Source organism: Onthophagus taurus, chromosome 8 (assembly GCF_036711975.1).
Source record: "Onthophagus taurus isolate NC chromosome 8, IU_Otau_3.0, whole genome shotgun sequence".
Taxonomy (NCBI): Eukaryota; Metazoa; Arthropoda; class Insecta; order Coleoptera; family Scarabaeidae; genus Onthophagus; species Onthophagus taurus.
Window position 1 is genome coordinate 85,731 of NC_091973.1, and position 15,610 is coordinate 101,340.

General features: G+C 32.6%; 2 protein-coding genes across 9 annotated transcripts; both read left to right on the forward strand.

The window, feature by feature from the left end:
- The first annotated feature begins 616 nt into the window (after positions 1 to 616).
- LOC111414235 (PHD finger protein 23A-like) lies at positions 617 to 4,938 on the forward strand. The gene is made up of 5 exons (XM_023045520.2): positions 617 to 908; positions 1,029 to 1,057; positions 1,210 to 1,329; positions 1,384 to 1,638; positions 2,792 to 4,938. Exons 2-5 carry the CDS (start codon positions 1,043 to 1,045, stop codon positions 2,891 to 2,893), a joined length of 492 nt encoding a protein of 163 aa, XP_022901288.1. The 5' UTR covers positions 617 to 908; positions 1,029 to 1,042; the 3' UTR covers positions 2,894 to 4,938.
- Positions 4,939 to 6,832: 1,894 nt separating this feature from the next.
- Positions 6,833 to 14,702, forward strand: LOC111414202 (ataxin-7-like protein 1). Of its 8 annotated transcripts, XM_071198472.1 has the most exons (10): positions 6,833 to 6,921; positions 7,000 to 7,242; positions 7,972 to 8,070; positions 9,258 to 9,316; positions 9,465 to 9,563; positions 9,626 to 9,933; positions 10,019 to 10,516; positions 11,656 to 11,799; positions 11,909 to 12,136; positions 12,563 to 14,702. In XM_071198472.1, exons 5-10 carry the CDS (start codon positions 9,473 to 9,475, stop codon positions 13,073 to 13,075), a joined length of 1,782 nt encoding a protein of 593 aa, XP_071054573.1. In that variant the 5' UTR covers positions 6,833 to 6,921; positions 7,000 to 7,242; positions 7,972 to 8,070; positions 9,258 to 9,316; positions 9,465 to 9,472; the 3' UTR covers positions 13,076 to 14,702. The 8 variants fall into 8 exon arrangements, with proteins under 8 accessions (XP_071054573.1, XP_071054575.1, XP_071054574.1 ...); XM_071198474.1 differs by having other exon boundaries at positions 6,846 to 7,242; positions 9,255 to 9,316; positions 9,450 to 9,563; XM_071198473.1 differs by having other exon boundaries at positions 6,846 to 7,242; positions 9,255 to 9,316.
- Positions 14,703 to 15,610: the final 908 nt, after the last annotated feature.

A 15,610-nucleotide genomic window follows, 5' to 3' on the forward strand; every position in this document is an offset into this window, starting at 1 on the left:
TTTAAAACGACCAGAATTCGGATTCGGATCATAATACAACTTTTAGAACAAAAGTTGTAGCAAATTTTATTCTTAACAATATTGTTCTCTTTCACTTTTGCTCTCAGATGCATAAACATCAAGAAAATATGAAAATACGAAAATTAGATGAATTCGTAGTTTTCCGTGTTGTTAATAGTAACGTTTGGGATTCGGAGCATATTACAAATAATGTGATATATCGTTATAACTAGATTTTTTTATAGTTTTATAATCCGTAATAAAATTGGGCATGATAAAATGAAACATACTGTATATTAATATTTTGAAATTACCGCGTTTTCTTAATTTAATTTAAAAATTTTTAATAAATTTGAGAATTTTTTTTTGATTCAAGTGAGGATGAAAAATTGTCGGGATTTATTGCTGTTTATTGTTAGGGTGAAAAGTGATTAAATTAAAGCAATGTGAAATTATTAAACGAAATTGATATGTATATAAAGTAGTCAGTAGGTTTTCGGACGTAAGTGAAGGTAGGCGCGGAAGATTAAAAAGTAAATAAAAAAAAATAAATTAGGAGCTCAACTGTCGGTACGCAGGCGCAAAAATATTTTTGTTGTGCTACGTAGTACATATCTAATTCAGTCATTTACTAATGTAATATAATATGAATATGATTCCTTCACGTCATACCGTTGCCATTTAGCCGAATACGTAGTAGCGCGAGAGAGATAGTCGTAGTGTTTAGCTCTTTTCTCTGTATTATGGTCTGACATCTACACTTGTGCCATGGTATCACAATCTTTTTCCAAAGTTGAAACGCTAATGCAAAATAGGGCCGAGTGTTTTCAAATCTGAAATGTCAAGTATCAAGCTAGGGACAACAAGAGTGTTTTGTGTTAGGTAATAATTCGGACGTTACAGTTTAGGTAAATATACGGGGACCAGTGCGTATTTTTCCGTTTCTATTTTACATGGCACATCGTACTATTTCGTCTCGAGCCTAAGATTATTTCCTCTCTGGCTAATGAGAGCCTTTTATTTTCCAGTTGTTTACTAGAGGATGGCAGAAGAAAACGTAAGTAACCGTCGAAACAAAACATTTTTTCTAAACCTAAACATCTACGTCTAGGTTATGTTGCCTTACGTTTATTATCCCTCTCTCAAAATCTCTCACCTAAAATCCGTTCTTATTTTTAACCTAACCCTACGATTTCAACTATGTTTTAGACTAATGACGAAACGTCTGTTACAACAAACGGCACCAGGCGACCTAGAACCAGCGAAGACTTTTACATGTTTTGCACCTATGTTTTACAATATGAAAATTATGATACGGACAAAAAAGAGGTAAGTTATTAAAATATTAAATTAACTAAAACTTATTCATTTAAATTCATTTAGGAGGTTAGAAACGCAGTGAACCAAAGCCCCCCGTTGGATAGTTCCGGGAGCAGTGTAAACTCAGAGTCGACAAATTCAGACGCCCAACAAGATGATAAACCCAGCGGCGACGACACCGACGATGGGGATTCCTACGATCTGATTACGTGCTTTTGTGGCAAACCATTTGCTGGAAGACCAATGATCGAATGTTCCAATTGCCTAACTTGGATACATCTAACCTGTGCAAAAATTAAGAAGTCAAACATACCTGATGTAAGAAATATTAATTATTTTTAAATTATTTTACCAAAAATTATTTTTTATTTAAACGCTTTGTATCAGTATATTTGTAGGATATTTACCTGTAATGAAATCCAATATTATATTATGATCACCTGCTGATGGATTAACGAGTTTTAGAATGTTGAATATCACTGCCTGTAGACAAGACTTAAATTTTATCCTTGAAACGTCCAAAACGATGAAGTTGATGACTCAAATGCAAAAAGTACAAATAGTATAGGTGTCCCAAATTCGTATATCTTCGAAACTAAAAGAGTTAGAAAAAAACGTACCTTACATGTCATGACCTCGTATTTCGAGAAACTCTGAACAGCTATCGTCTTTTGTTTTCACCCTGTGCGGACAACGAATTTGGGACATCTGTACGTATTATCGATGTGGCGGTTACGACTATATTCTTCTATATTCAATTTTAATAAGGAGATAAATCTTTAATAAAACTCAGGGGTTGACCCATGGATATTGAGGAGGGGGATTTTTTTTTTGACCCTAAATTGCGACTTGAAAATAGTCGAAATTTCTCTTTATATTGAGGCTAGTTTGTTTAATGACGGAAATAGTGCCTCGAGAACATCGAATTATTCGACAGAAATGCGCAACGAAGCTTAACTATAGAAGCTTAGAAAGCAAGGAAATAAAAGTTAGTAATGGCAAGTCCTTGTTATGAAGAAGCATAGGTGTTTTGCTTTTTCACATCAAGATTCGTCATATCCTGATCATTGCTCGGAATGTATAGTATCTCCTCCACAAACATTTTTGCTCGTCTAAATGTATCTTAAGGTAACACACCTCCCATCACACGAAGCAACAGGTGCGACAGTATTTTCGAGTACGTTTCGAAGATATGCTTCAAAGAGCGCGCAGAAATGTACAAGATCTATAAAATAAATAAAATTGATATTGATTGTTTATTTCCATCTTTTAAAAACAAATACTTCAAGGCCGGTTCAACAGTCGTAAGATAAACTCGGGATAAGCATTTATCGGTATAACTTGAAAGGGCTGAACCGATTTGAACGCGGTGTGATTTGTCATATCTGATATTGTTACTTAACAGTTTATATTTTAGAATATTTTAATTTGATTAATAATTATTGAATTAAAATTGTTTATTTGTTGTTAGGTGTTCCATTGTGCCAGGTGCAAACCCAATAAAAAGCAAAGATCAGCGTCACCGACAAACCCGCCAGATAAAACCGTAAAGCGCCCGAAAAGAACAACGTAAGTAAGTTGTACATAGAGTCTATCGCATAGTAGATATGTATAATAATGTAAATACTCTCATTAATCAAGAGGTACCCTTTGTAAATTGTTTAAATCGCGCCCGATCCGTCAATCGGTCGTTGTTTTTTTTTGTTCGTGAGAATAATAATGATAATAAAATTAAAACAAGAAAAAAAAATAGAATTGTTATATTTCTATATGGATCCTAGGAATTTTGAAATTTCGTCTCTGACTCGTTGGCTGTTAGCTAGTGGAACAATGTGATAGCTACTACCGGCACTCTGATTTTATTTTCTATAATTTCTTTTCTAATGATAGTGTATTAGTGTTTATTGCCGCTATGTTGTTAAGTTCGCTTTTTAAACCGTGGAACGACAAATCAATTTTTATACATTTAAAGAAAAAAAACTAGTTAACATTTTAAAATTTCTAGGTGTTTTTTTATTTCTTTACTATATCTGTTTAATTTATTTTATTTTTTCCATTTATCATGGTTTAGTTTGTAAACAAAAAACGAAACGGTACGATAATCAAATTCTTTCTTATAATTGTATTGGATTTTTATATATATATATACATATATATATTGTGGATGAAAATGAAAAATACAAATGCAACAATGTCTAAGAGACAACATTGTAATTATATCACCTGTCATACATAATTCACCATCCCCTTTTTATTGTCGCTACGTTTTAGACTCCCGCTTAATGAATAATAATTTTTTTATTGTAAGAGGAAATTTACCTGAACGTTTTCAACTTGGTACGCGTACATTTCTATCAAAATATAATACATAAAAAAATATTATATACGAAATATATTATTGGATACACCTTATATTGTTCTTTGCCATAAATACTGATGAGTCAATGTAGGGAGTATTGTGATATTAAAAAAAATAATAAGAAAAATATATAGATGATGTGATAATATATGATATTTTATTATTGCAATTCGAAATTCGATATTTTTTGAAGATTTACATTGATAATAATTCATTTCACACAATCTCGGATAATATTATATTGATAAAAAAGGTGGGGGATGATCGTAATTGTTGTAAATAATTAGTGCTAAGAGCTTAAAGAATCGGACGTATACGCGCTATATCCAAGTGTGAAAACGACGGAAAAATTTCTTTAATAATATCTAAAAAAAGAAATTCTATTACAATATAAGCGATTAACAGGTTTTTTTGTGATACTATGTACAGATTTTAAGTTAAAACAAAACAAGTTATCGAAATGAAATTAAATCAAAAAAAAATAATAATTAATAATACAGTGTGAATCATAATAATGTATAAAAAAATTATCTTGACTATTTTCAAGCATAAACAGAGGAATTAATAAAAAAAAGAATTTTTTAAGAAGATAAAGGGTGTTAAAAATTGTTAAAAGAATTGAATTTCAAATTTGTTATTTAATTAGTTTGTTTATGTTTTAGGATAATCGGATAATTTCTTTTACTTATTTGCACTCTGTATACAACAAAATTTGTGTATGTTATGGTTTTTAATTTAGAAGTTGGATTTTTTGTGTTTATATGAAAAATTAATAAATGGATTGAAATTAGGAAGATTTCGTATCGACTAATAAAAAAATTAAACCCTAATAGATCTGCTATGTGAACTGTTTGATAAAATTTTCAGGGTAATTTTTTTATCATTTTCACCTTATTCCTAATTATTTTTTGTTGACTGACCGAAACTAGTACAGAATGGTATATAATACTGTTCGCAACATTTAAATTTAGTATATGTCCATTTTCCTTTCCCAAATTTAAGTACATATAGACACAACCCAAATATTATTTATGTTAATAATTTTCTTTATTTACCGTAATTGCGTTTTAATTATTATATTTTTGTATATTTGTTTTTCCCTTACACATTCTTTCATTTATTCTTATTATTTCTGTTTTGTCAACTACTTATAGTTTAATGGAAATTAATCATATATTGACTGAGTGTCTTTTACATGAGTGAACAGCTACATAATTTTTATAAAATAACTGTATTTGCAATAAAAAGTTCATGTTTCATTATTGTTATTATTTCTTTTTATTTTATTTAATTATCATGTATTAGAATTTTTCCAAGCCACCTCAACATTCTATACCTACCTCTACCTTAACCCAACACAACCCAACCCAACCACTTACTACGATCGCTTAAGGGAGGAAATACCTTCAAAAATTTTTAAAAAAATCAAATTTTCCTCTTCAAATAACGTTGAAAAAATTGATGAATCTAACGAGTCTCTATCCATAAAATCCTGGGAAGCAGGGAAATATAAGTTAGCAATGGAAAGTCTATTTCATGAAGAAACAGAAGCTTTATTGTGTGGCCCTGGAATTGCAGATTACTCGATGTCATTGTAAATTGAAAGAAATCATTTTCCCAAAACTACGTTTTTACAACTCTTAGACACGATATCTCAAAAACTATTCGACCAATCTTCCTGAAATTTGTAACACATAAAAATAGTAGTGCCTTTTTCTATTTGAACCTAGAAGATTGTATAAATCTCTTTTTAAATTGCATCTTTTTAATTATATTGCACACACTCCCCTGCTTTGGTCCCTTCTAGTTGATGATCTGATTGCGATAGTCGAAGTCGTTGGTAGTAATGTTACGGATGTGAGTTTAGGGGATGCGGATGCGGAATCGGATTTTCTAATTCTAATTTTGCGGATGCGGAGTTTTTGAAAAAAGTTACGTACTAAAATTTTCATGAAAATAATATTTCTATGGTAATTAATAGTAATTAGTAAATTATTAATTAGTAATTAGTAATTATTTATTGTAACGGAGCTCAGCTAAAATATATGCGGATGCAGATGCGGATCCTCAAAATAATGCGGATTATCCGCAGTTGCGGATGCGGATGCGGATATCCCTGACATCACTAGTCGTTGGTGTAGAAATACAAGCGTATGCTGATGTTATTTTGTCGTTATGGTCAAAGGAACCAGTTTGTCGAGGATATCCAAAATCCTCTAGGTGACCCTAGCTACCATTTGCGCTTGGTGTAAGGGAGAGAATCTCTCGACAAACCCGTTGAGACAAGACAATCGTTGCGCCCTTCACCAGAACACGAAAGTTGGATGGACTAATCCGCCCAACTATTCAAGGTGAAGAAATTCCTTTCTCAAAGGAAGTCTAATATCTAGGAGTAATGCTAGACAAAACCCTCTCATGGAATGTACATTTGCAGGGAGTTTTACGAGTTTTACAAAGCTAGACTATCCTTGTGGACTTGTCATAGTCTTTGTGGAAAAAATTGGAGTCTTACCCCTGAAAGACTGTACTGGCTCTATGTGACTGGTTAGACCTACGATGAGACTATGAGCAGTAGCCTGGTATAGGAAAGTCCGACAGACTTCAGTTATCAGTAAACTTTCACGAATTCAACGAGTAGTTGGATTGGCAATTTCTGGTGCGGTAAGCACAACGCCAACTGTAGGATGTTCTGCTTGGCCTATCTCCTTTGCATTTATTTGACTCTGCATTCTCGAAGTGCATGCAAAACCGTCACCAACTCAACTTAAATTAAATTTTATATATACCTCTAAATAGCCATCTTGGGTAAATACCCTCGGCTGTATATCCAGGGAATTTTCAATTGAAAATAAATACCCGGGTATTTAACAACACTCCTCATATGACGTATATTTGTTCGGCGCGGCATCTCGGAATACAGAGATTAACAGATTAGTTTTAAAATATGGACAAAAGAAGGACTGTCCTCCCTAAAGGAGGACGATTCACCTTATATTTGACCTAATTTATAAAATGCGTAATAAATAATAATAAAATAAAACAAGATGGCCTCCAATAGTTTTAAACGGTACTAAAATAACGCACCAGGTGGCGCTAATGCGGTAACAGAAAGAGACGATTAAGTGGCACATCTACCTTACCTTCTTTATTGGTATATATGTATATATATATAATTATATTTTCTATGGAGAGTGGAGAGTATCGTGGTAACAAAAAAATAAAAATTAATTAAAAACGCGATAGTAAGTGGTGATTTAGTTTAGATTCGATAATTAATAAAATTAAAAGAAAAAAACGGTGGCTTCAACTTGATTTATTAGGTAAATTTTAGGAATAAACTCTCAAATAATCGGGGCTAAATCAAAACAAAAAGTTATATTAAATTATAATTCGCAAGAAAGTATTGATTACAAATTTTTTTGTGTTAAATTTTCGTTTTCATTCGAGAAATCTAAGTTGCGGTTAACTTTATTAACGAAGAGAGACAAAGTTGAGGTTATGTTCGTTCGGATACAGTGATTGATTTGTATTCGCTATGGTTCTATTTGGGATGTATTTTAAACGTAAGTAATGTTCTTTTAATATTTTATTTATTAACCAAGTAAACTAAAGGATGATTTATTTTTTTTGCAAAATCCATTCGTTGTACAAAATTTTGATCAAAAAAAATGTTACCTGCTCCAACCCTGCATTACAATAGCAGTTGTCAAAGCGTGTTAACCACTTGACTTTGAACAAATTACTGTGGATTTAAGTAAATCGGCTTTAAAGAAAATATAACGAACATAACAAAGGTTTTTTAAGAAATTCCTGGGCGATATTTTGTGCGGATGACCCGAAATTGTTGCTTTATATCGTTCGCAATTTATATGTAATCTATTATAACGGAACAGCTGTCATTTTAAGATGATCTGCCCATGTGAATATATTTAAGATATTCGCTTTAAGATATCATTCGACAAACTGTAAGTTTTTAGAAAGCATGATCGTTATAATTGTGTCTCAAAAACGGTTTGGGTTTTCTAAGAAAAAAAAAACTAAAAGATTTCGTATTTCCTCCTTTAAGAGTACTTCAAATGCATTTCTAGTAGAAAATCTCCACTTGCCGACTTATATAAAGCATCAAATAGCAATTAAAATCAATTTACAATCGTTTTAATAATCCAAAAAGTTCCAGGTGTAACATAACCTTTTAATTAACCTCTATTTTTATAATGGAGAAAGTATTTTTTGGGCGTTTAATATCTTATTTTTATTAATCTAACTATAACGTTAATTTTTTTTATTTGCAGTATTAGAAATGGCCGGATCAATATATCTTTCATTAAAACCCTTCGAATATAAACAATGGGCTGAGTCGATTGAAGAAGTTAATAAATGTAAATTAATTGGTAAGTTCATTTATTTAATAAAATAAGGCGAACAAATTTGTATTAGCTAAGAATGTAAAAAAGGAGTGATAAAGTGATAAGCATGCGATTAAAAAAATGCGATTTTTCATTTACAAAATTAAGGTTACTCATTAATACCATGAAGCCTAGTCATTCATGGAAGGTGTTTCATCTACTTAATTCTTTATGTTACTACCTTTATTTCGACACAATCTTTTTGTTTAGTTTATAAACTGTAGAAAAGGTTGTAAGTTGATCTCAAGGAACCCTTGTACGACCAAAACTGTCTGTGATAGTCTGAAAATGATGATTAAAATTTGATGTTGTTGTCCTAGTATTATTATTCTCATGCGATATACAATTAGTTTATGCTTTTATACATCGTGTCATAAATGACTCGAAGTTATTAAGGGAAACCTAACCAATCATACGGTTAGACATGTAAGTCACAATAAATCTGCCCAACGTTTCATTCTAAAAGTTATTGTGGAAATAAATTTATTGTATGTTTTAAAATGTATTTGAGTGATATATAAAATATCATAACGCTGGGGATCGCCCTATTTAAATCACTTGATTTAAAAGACGATTTTTTTTGTGTTATTTCAGATTATCTACAGCAGTGGTCGACTTTTTATATAAAAGTCTTGCCAAGTTCGACCGAAGGGTTTAAAATCTTTTTTACAATTAAAACTAACCTTCCGTTTTTGGCTCTGAGGTCCAGATGCATATATTTCAGATTCATGATTTTGTTGGCAATCGACTCAAAATGCCTTCGCGATCGCCCTTATGGACACCATTGATCTACAAAGACGTAAATGCTTTAAGCTTTAATGGTCTTTTATTATGAAATTTAAATGTTAAATGATAATAAGAAAACGGTAAATGAATAAAATAACGAAAAGGAAACGTTATGAAACATTATCTTTCCATTAGAATACTTCCTTAATATAGTTACATGTTTTACAAAAACCTTAGATGGTTCACCATACCTAGGTCTAAACTGACCCATCATGGTCGTCCATGTTCGTTAAATTATTTTGGTCGTACAAGGGTATTAATTCTAAATACCAGACAAAACTTTATAAACAATCTGTCGAAATAGACGTAGTTACTTTCTAGAAAGGCGCATTTTTGAGATCGCCTTTATCGTAATCTAAATTTGTTAATTATTCTTTTGTTAGTAGTTGTGAAATCCTGTTGAGCACTTAACTATCACCAAATTAATTGAAAGTATTGACAAAAAGTAAGTGGAAATAATTATGGTTAATGTTGATATAACCGATTTTAACAATACAAATCAATAGATTTCGGTGTTATCAACGTGAACGGTAATTTATATCTAGAACAAAAATCGATGTTTATGTAAATGATTATAGATTTATTTATTACAGTATTAAAAATGTCAGGATTAACATATCCTTCATTAAAACCTTTCTATAATAGACCGTGGGGTGAGTGGTTTGAAGAAGTGGATAAATGTAAAATAACTTGTAAGTAAAAAAAAATATTAAAAAAATTTTTTTTCATATTTTTATTTGTTACATCAAAATAGCTGATGATAAATGTGAAGACAAAACCGTAAATTCCTCAGTAAGCTTGCTACCTAGAAAAGACATCCTCTTGTATGGTACCTGTCCAAAAAATGATGTGCGCGTTTTGTGTCGTTGCGAGCGATGCAACAAACTTTTAATGCCCGTCGCCTATGTGAAACATATGAACGAAAAGCATGGGCCTGATCAGCATCCCCAGTCGCTCCCTGTTGTGCAACCGGGCACAAGTTTGCTCAAAAAGAAATATTCCCATTCGAAGAATAAGAAGAAAATCAATCCACCGCCAGTTCCACCTCCCCCCTTATTTCAGGTACGTTTTAAGTGTAACCTTTCTGGAATCATTTCGATTCGTGTTAACCTTTGATTAATTCTTCATAAATTATTTTACTTTGCAGACGTACGAAGCGCCAGTGCCGGCGTCCCCAATCCAAGCACCGGCCGCCATCTCGGCAGCCTCAACTGCAACGACAACAACGTCAGCAACAGCAGCTGCCACAGCAACGGCCGCCGCAGTCCCGTCCGGGGCGTCCGGCACGACAACCGCCGCCCCGACGGTCGTTTGTGCAGCAGCAACGAGCGAGGGGAAATCAGGTGCCATGCAACCGGTGCACGCTGCGAAATCAGAGCACGAGGTACTCGCTGAGGCCGCGCCAAACCCCGTCAGTCCTGCCGGGGTCGGCACGGACCCTACGGACGGCTACAGCATTGTCGTCAACATCCCGGTCTCTAACTCCACCTCCTCCTCCTTCTCCTCGTCGTCGTCTTCGTCGAAACACAAAAAGTCCAAAAAAAGCTCCAAGAAGGTCAAAGAATTCGACCCGGACAAGCACTGCGGAGTCTTTGAGGGGAATAAAGGACCGTGCTTAAGATCTATCACGTGCTCTAATCATATGGTAATTAAATTATTTTTACAGTTGCTTATCTGCCAGTACGTCGGGAACTTGTGTCCCTTTGTTTACGACATTTTTTACTATGGTTAGTCCCTGGGGGAAAAATGTTTCAAATTCATGAAAATCAATAATTGACTTGAACATCTGCAATATATAATAACGTGAAAATTGTTGTTATAAATGTTTTTTTTTGTGACTTTCCGTTTCTGTACACGTTAAAAGTGATGTAGTCAACAGGGTGAACGATACGTTTAATTCATTTTATTATCTTCGCGTGGAAAGTTTTTAATTCAACAATTTACTCCGGAGAATTAAAATAATATTGTTCTTTCCAATCATTTCTTTTGATAAAGTTGTAATTTAGTGTAAATTAGGTATATACGCGATCGAACATTTAACATTGAAGCCAGGAACGGATTCTATCCCATCTTAATATTACTACTTTCTAACATTGTATTATTTTAAACTTTTAGACTATAACTGCTTCTCTTATTTTGTCAAATTTACGGTTGCAGTATCTTTTTCTTCTTCCATCATAAACCATTTCTCTATGAGATTAACGTTAAAAAAATTAATTTGCTGTCACTATCGATTATAAAGAAACCTTATTATAACTCTCCCATTTCCTCAATCAAAAAAATCATTTTCATTTCGTTATTTCTTAAGTTTCATTCTAGATAGAATTTTTTTAACAATTCATTTGTAGTGTGTTTAATTAATTTGAAGTGATGGTGACAGTAAATTGATGAATTCGATGTAAAATAATGAAATTATTCACCCGAGTATTTAAAAAATAAATTAATTTTCCCGATTAAAGTGTAAGTCGTCGTTGTTCTGAAAAGTAACTCGTATCCAAGCGTATACCTAAAAGTTTTTTGTGTCATGAACAAGTGTAATCGCAAAGGTGTATTAAAGAATATCAAAACATAACTTTGCTGTATCAATTTTACGTTTCGTTATATTTTTATTTTCGACCGTTAAAAATTATTCCAAATAACCGCTTCTTTTTGACTTGCTCTTTTTTATAATTTCTTTTTATTAAACCACAGTGCTATCGTAAAATTAAGTTTAGAAAGATATTAAAGGTAAACCAACGCTCGTCGATTTACAAAGTACCATTAACGGACGAATTTTCTTTGTAGATACATTTGAGAAAAGCGGTGCCGGGACGTAGCAAAGACCTTCATCAGCTTATTGCCGACCATAAGGCATCTAAAGATAAAGAAACTGTTAAGCAGCCCGTATCCGGTATTCCAAAAGCAACGTCGCTCACCACTTCTTCATTGGTATGTATAATTTTTTTAAAATTTTTCTTCATAAATTTATATTAATTAACAATCCTCATCCCGTTTTTTTTTCTTTTTTAAATCATTGTGATTGTTTATTTATTAACAGCATCCCGTACAGGCTGTTCCGACGTCAATACCAACGGCTACGGCGGTTTTAACCACTGCAACAACGGCCACAACTAAGTCCTCCGACGTACATGTCATAACGCAACCACTCCATATATCCGTACCCAGTACCGGCGTCAGTATAGTTTCATCTCAGGGAAATAACGAAACTTGTACTTCTGTCGTTTATATGCCTATGAGTCCTGTCGCTGTTGTCTCACCCGTTCAGGTACTAACAATAAAATTTTAAGTAATTTTATCTAATTTCTACGTGTAACTTACTTATGCGAAGTTAGCCCTCGATTAGTTGGGATTTTACATGGATAGTATTTTAATTATAAAAAGAGAACCTCTCAACAGATTTTGATTCGACGATTGATATTTTTGTGTTATTTTCGTGTACCTTCGCACTATTTTGGCGTTTTAGCGGAATTCAAAAGAGATTTCGAATCGGGCAGTTCCACTTTCGTATTGGTGAAGGATGAAGCTTTCGAATGTGGTATCGTTCATCGAATTCCGCTGAGAAAATATATGTAATATCTAATTGGGAGCTACCTTCGCATAGGTGACTAAATTAATGAAAAAGAATTTTTTTTCTATTTTTTCTGATTTTTTAAAATTTTTTACTTGATTTGTTTTTTTTTTTTACAAATAGCTGGGTGGACCTATACTTCGTGTAGCATCCACGCAACCAGTTTTAAGTCCTCCATTAGCGACCCAACCGATTGTCGTGACAATACCAGTACAAACGAGCGGAGCACCTCAATATCCAGCACATCCCAAACCGCTGGTGATGTCGTCTTCATCGACAAGGAAAATTGGAGGTACGTTTGTACTGCAAAACCAGCGGATCGATCGACAACGTAGTGAAATTCAAGTAGCTTCAAACGCCCGTCGAGCAATTTCTAATTCGTGCACGATCGTCAATACCCACCATAAGCCTAACATATTGAAGAATTCCGTTAGAAGCGGAGGAATAAAAACTGGCGGAGGAGTTAAACGACAGGCGTCTGATAAATTGGTTAACGACAATAACAAACATATTAGGTTAAGCGATGTGAACGGGTTTATTTTGCACGCCGACGTTAGCGAAGGTGCTGAGGCACCGCAAACGGCCCAAACAAATAATTCGATACACGAGAAAGTCGCTTTTATTAATATGAAATGAGGTTCCATGTGATTTCCTACGGTTCGCGTATATTTCATTTAAAAGTAATAATGCGGAAAGGTAATAAGAAATAATAATAAGAGGGACTTTTTTTGTAATCGTAGATTAGGGTTATTTTGTCGATACGTCCTGACGACTGTTTATTTGAAAGACTGTTTATTTAAAAAAAAAATGTAAACGTTGTGTAACGATCTTTTTTTTTACGTATACATATATACATATATATTTTTCCACAGATGGTGTTCAATAATTGATGTGTCTGCTTGCACGTTCAGTGGCAGAATGAACTTGACTGTTGTTTTTTTATTTGAAATTTATTAAATGGTACGATTATTTATTACGCAATATATATACATGTATATGTTAGTGTATATAGCCTAATTAATAAGAGTATATTTACTAAGAAGAAGGCAGTCGTATTTCTGCAACTGAACGATATTTATTACTATTTTTTTGTTTATAGTAATAAGAGAACAGTAAAAAATAAAAATGATTAATCGTGTTCCATTATAAGTGCTTGCTACGTTTCGGGTTGATAATGTCTTATCGTTATTTTAAAAACTAAGTAACAAGTATCTTGTATGTCAGATATTAACTGAGGGATGTGGTATTAATGGCTACATTATTTCTTTTTATCACTTTTTTTTTTCGTTTAATCTCACTTTTTTTATGTCCAACATTCGAATTCCGAATCTTTAGTTAAATCGTCGTCGCATATCTTTAGTACAGAGCCGCATCGGATATTAATTTGCTTGTTTTGTGTATAGCTAAGTAGTTTCGTCCATGGCTCAGTAAAAAAGACTTCCCCCTTAAATAGATTTCGAGTATTTATTGTATTTATTTTGTTAACTATTACTATTATTATTTATTGAATGCGGTAAATTTTTTGTTTATCGTCTTATGGTGTGATTAAAAAAGAGAAATACTATGTAATGTGTCAACAAATTTTTAATGAACAAAAATTAATTACTGATAAGTTTTTTTTTCTCATAGACGCTGACAGTTACCAATTGAATTTACATTTCTTCTCCTTCAAAATCTTTAAACATATAAAAATATTGCGTATAGTATATTGTCCGCGGCGTCTAAGGGTCTGTGAGCAGTATTAATTGGATATATTAATTTGCGTTTATGCCAACACAAAGAAGAAGAAAAAATTAGCACTTAATGTAAAGAAAAATATTAGAGAATTTAGGTGTAATTGTGGACAAAAACATTAGAGATTTAGGATTGTCTATCGTTTTTTCGTTTCTCCTTGGCATAAACATTTGTATAACACGTTGTAACAAATTGTTACTTTTGAAAATCCATCGCCATCGACCGGATTGTTATAACTATCGTCCCTATTATACTTCCTCATTGTTTGTGCACTTTATCTCGCCCCTCTTCCTCCTCCCTCATCCTCATATTCCGTTCATGAACCCAACCCGGTCGTTGGCGCGGGATTCCTTGTGCAGATTGTAATACTGTGATCTTCACAAGCAATGCTCTAATGGCTGTGAATATTGCCAATTCCAGGCTGGCAACCTTACTGCCCACGTAAATTATCACAATTACAAATCGTGTAAATGATACTTTACGACAAAAAATGTTTATTTTCTCGTTTACAATAAACCTGTACATAATATGATCGAAATTTTTATTATTGTTATTTCATTATAATATTCAAAACTTTTCCTCGTCCTTTTTCACTCTCGCAGATATCTACCGACTACTGTTCGAGATCTGACAAAATGTTATAGAAGAAAAGTTGCTCCACACTTAATATTCTATTATCTGCCATACTCAAAAAGGCAGGGACCTTCAATTGTGGTAGATGCAGCGAATACATTCAAAATTTTATTACGGATTGTAAAACTACACAAAAATCTAATTACAATGATTATTACAATGAATCTATTACAATTATTTGTAGTATGCATCGAACAATAAGAACAAAAGTTGATGATGTTGAAGTCGGAACATACTACAAAAAAACTTAAAACAAAAGTTTAAGCAAATTTTATTCGTAATAATATTGGTCTTTTTCACTTTTGCTCTCAGATGCATAAATATCGAGAAAGATTTTATAGAGTAGTTTTTCATGCTGTTAAAAGTAACGTCCGGAATTCGAAGTATACTACAAATAGTAATATTGTTGTAACAAAATTTTTTTATAGTTATAATCTCTAATAAAATTGGACACGTTTGTGTTTTAGATTATGGCAGGTGTATATATTCTCATTCCTTTCTTTTAATTTAAATTAAGTGAAAAAATTAAAAGTCTTAAAATTCAAGTGAAAGTAGATGACAGCGCCATCTTTCAATAGATGGAAAATAAAATGAAAGTTTCAAGAAGCAGACAAAATGATATCTACGTATCAAAAATAGAGAACGCAATTCCGGGAAAATTTTGAATTTATCGATCGGTGGTTCAAAATACGACGTATTTTAGTATTTGCCTTCAAGCTGCGGAAAGTTCTGTTATATTATTATGTTATTTAACATAATTAAAATAGAAATTGAAGTCACAAACAATTTAAAATCATAGTTTTA

Coding starts and splice junctions, on each gene's coding strand:
- LOC111414235 (XM_023045520.2), top strand. Junction 1,330..1,383: donor ATGATACGGACAAAAAAGAG/GTAAGTTATTAA, acceptor AAATTCATTTAG/GAGGTTAGAAACGCAGTGAA. Junction 1,639..2,791: donor AGAAGTCAAACATACCTGAT/GTAAGAAATATT, acceptor ATTTGTTGTTAG/GTGTTCCATTGTGCCAGGTG.
- LOC111414202 (XM_071198472.1), top strand. CDS start 9,473: ATGTCAGGATTAACATATCCTTCATTAAAACCTTTCTATAATAGACCG. Junction 9,564..9,625: donor GGATAAATGTAAAATAACTT/GTAAGTAAAAAA, acceptor ACATCAAAATAG/CTGATGATAAATGTGAAGAC. Junction 10,517..11,655: donor TCACGTGCTCTAATCATATG/GTAATTAAATTA, acceptor TTTTCTTTGTAG/ATACATTTGAGAAAAGCGGT.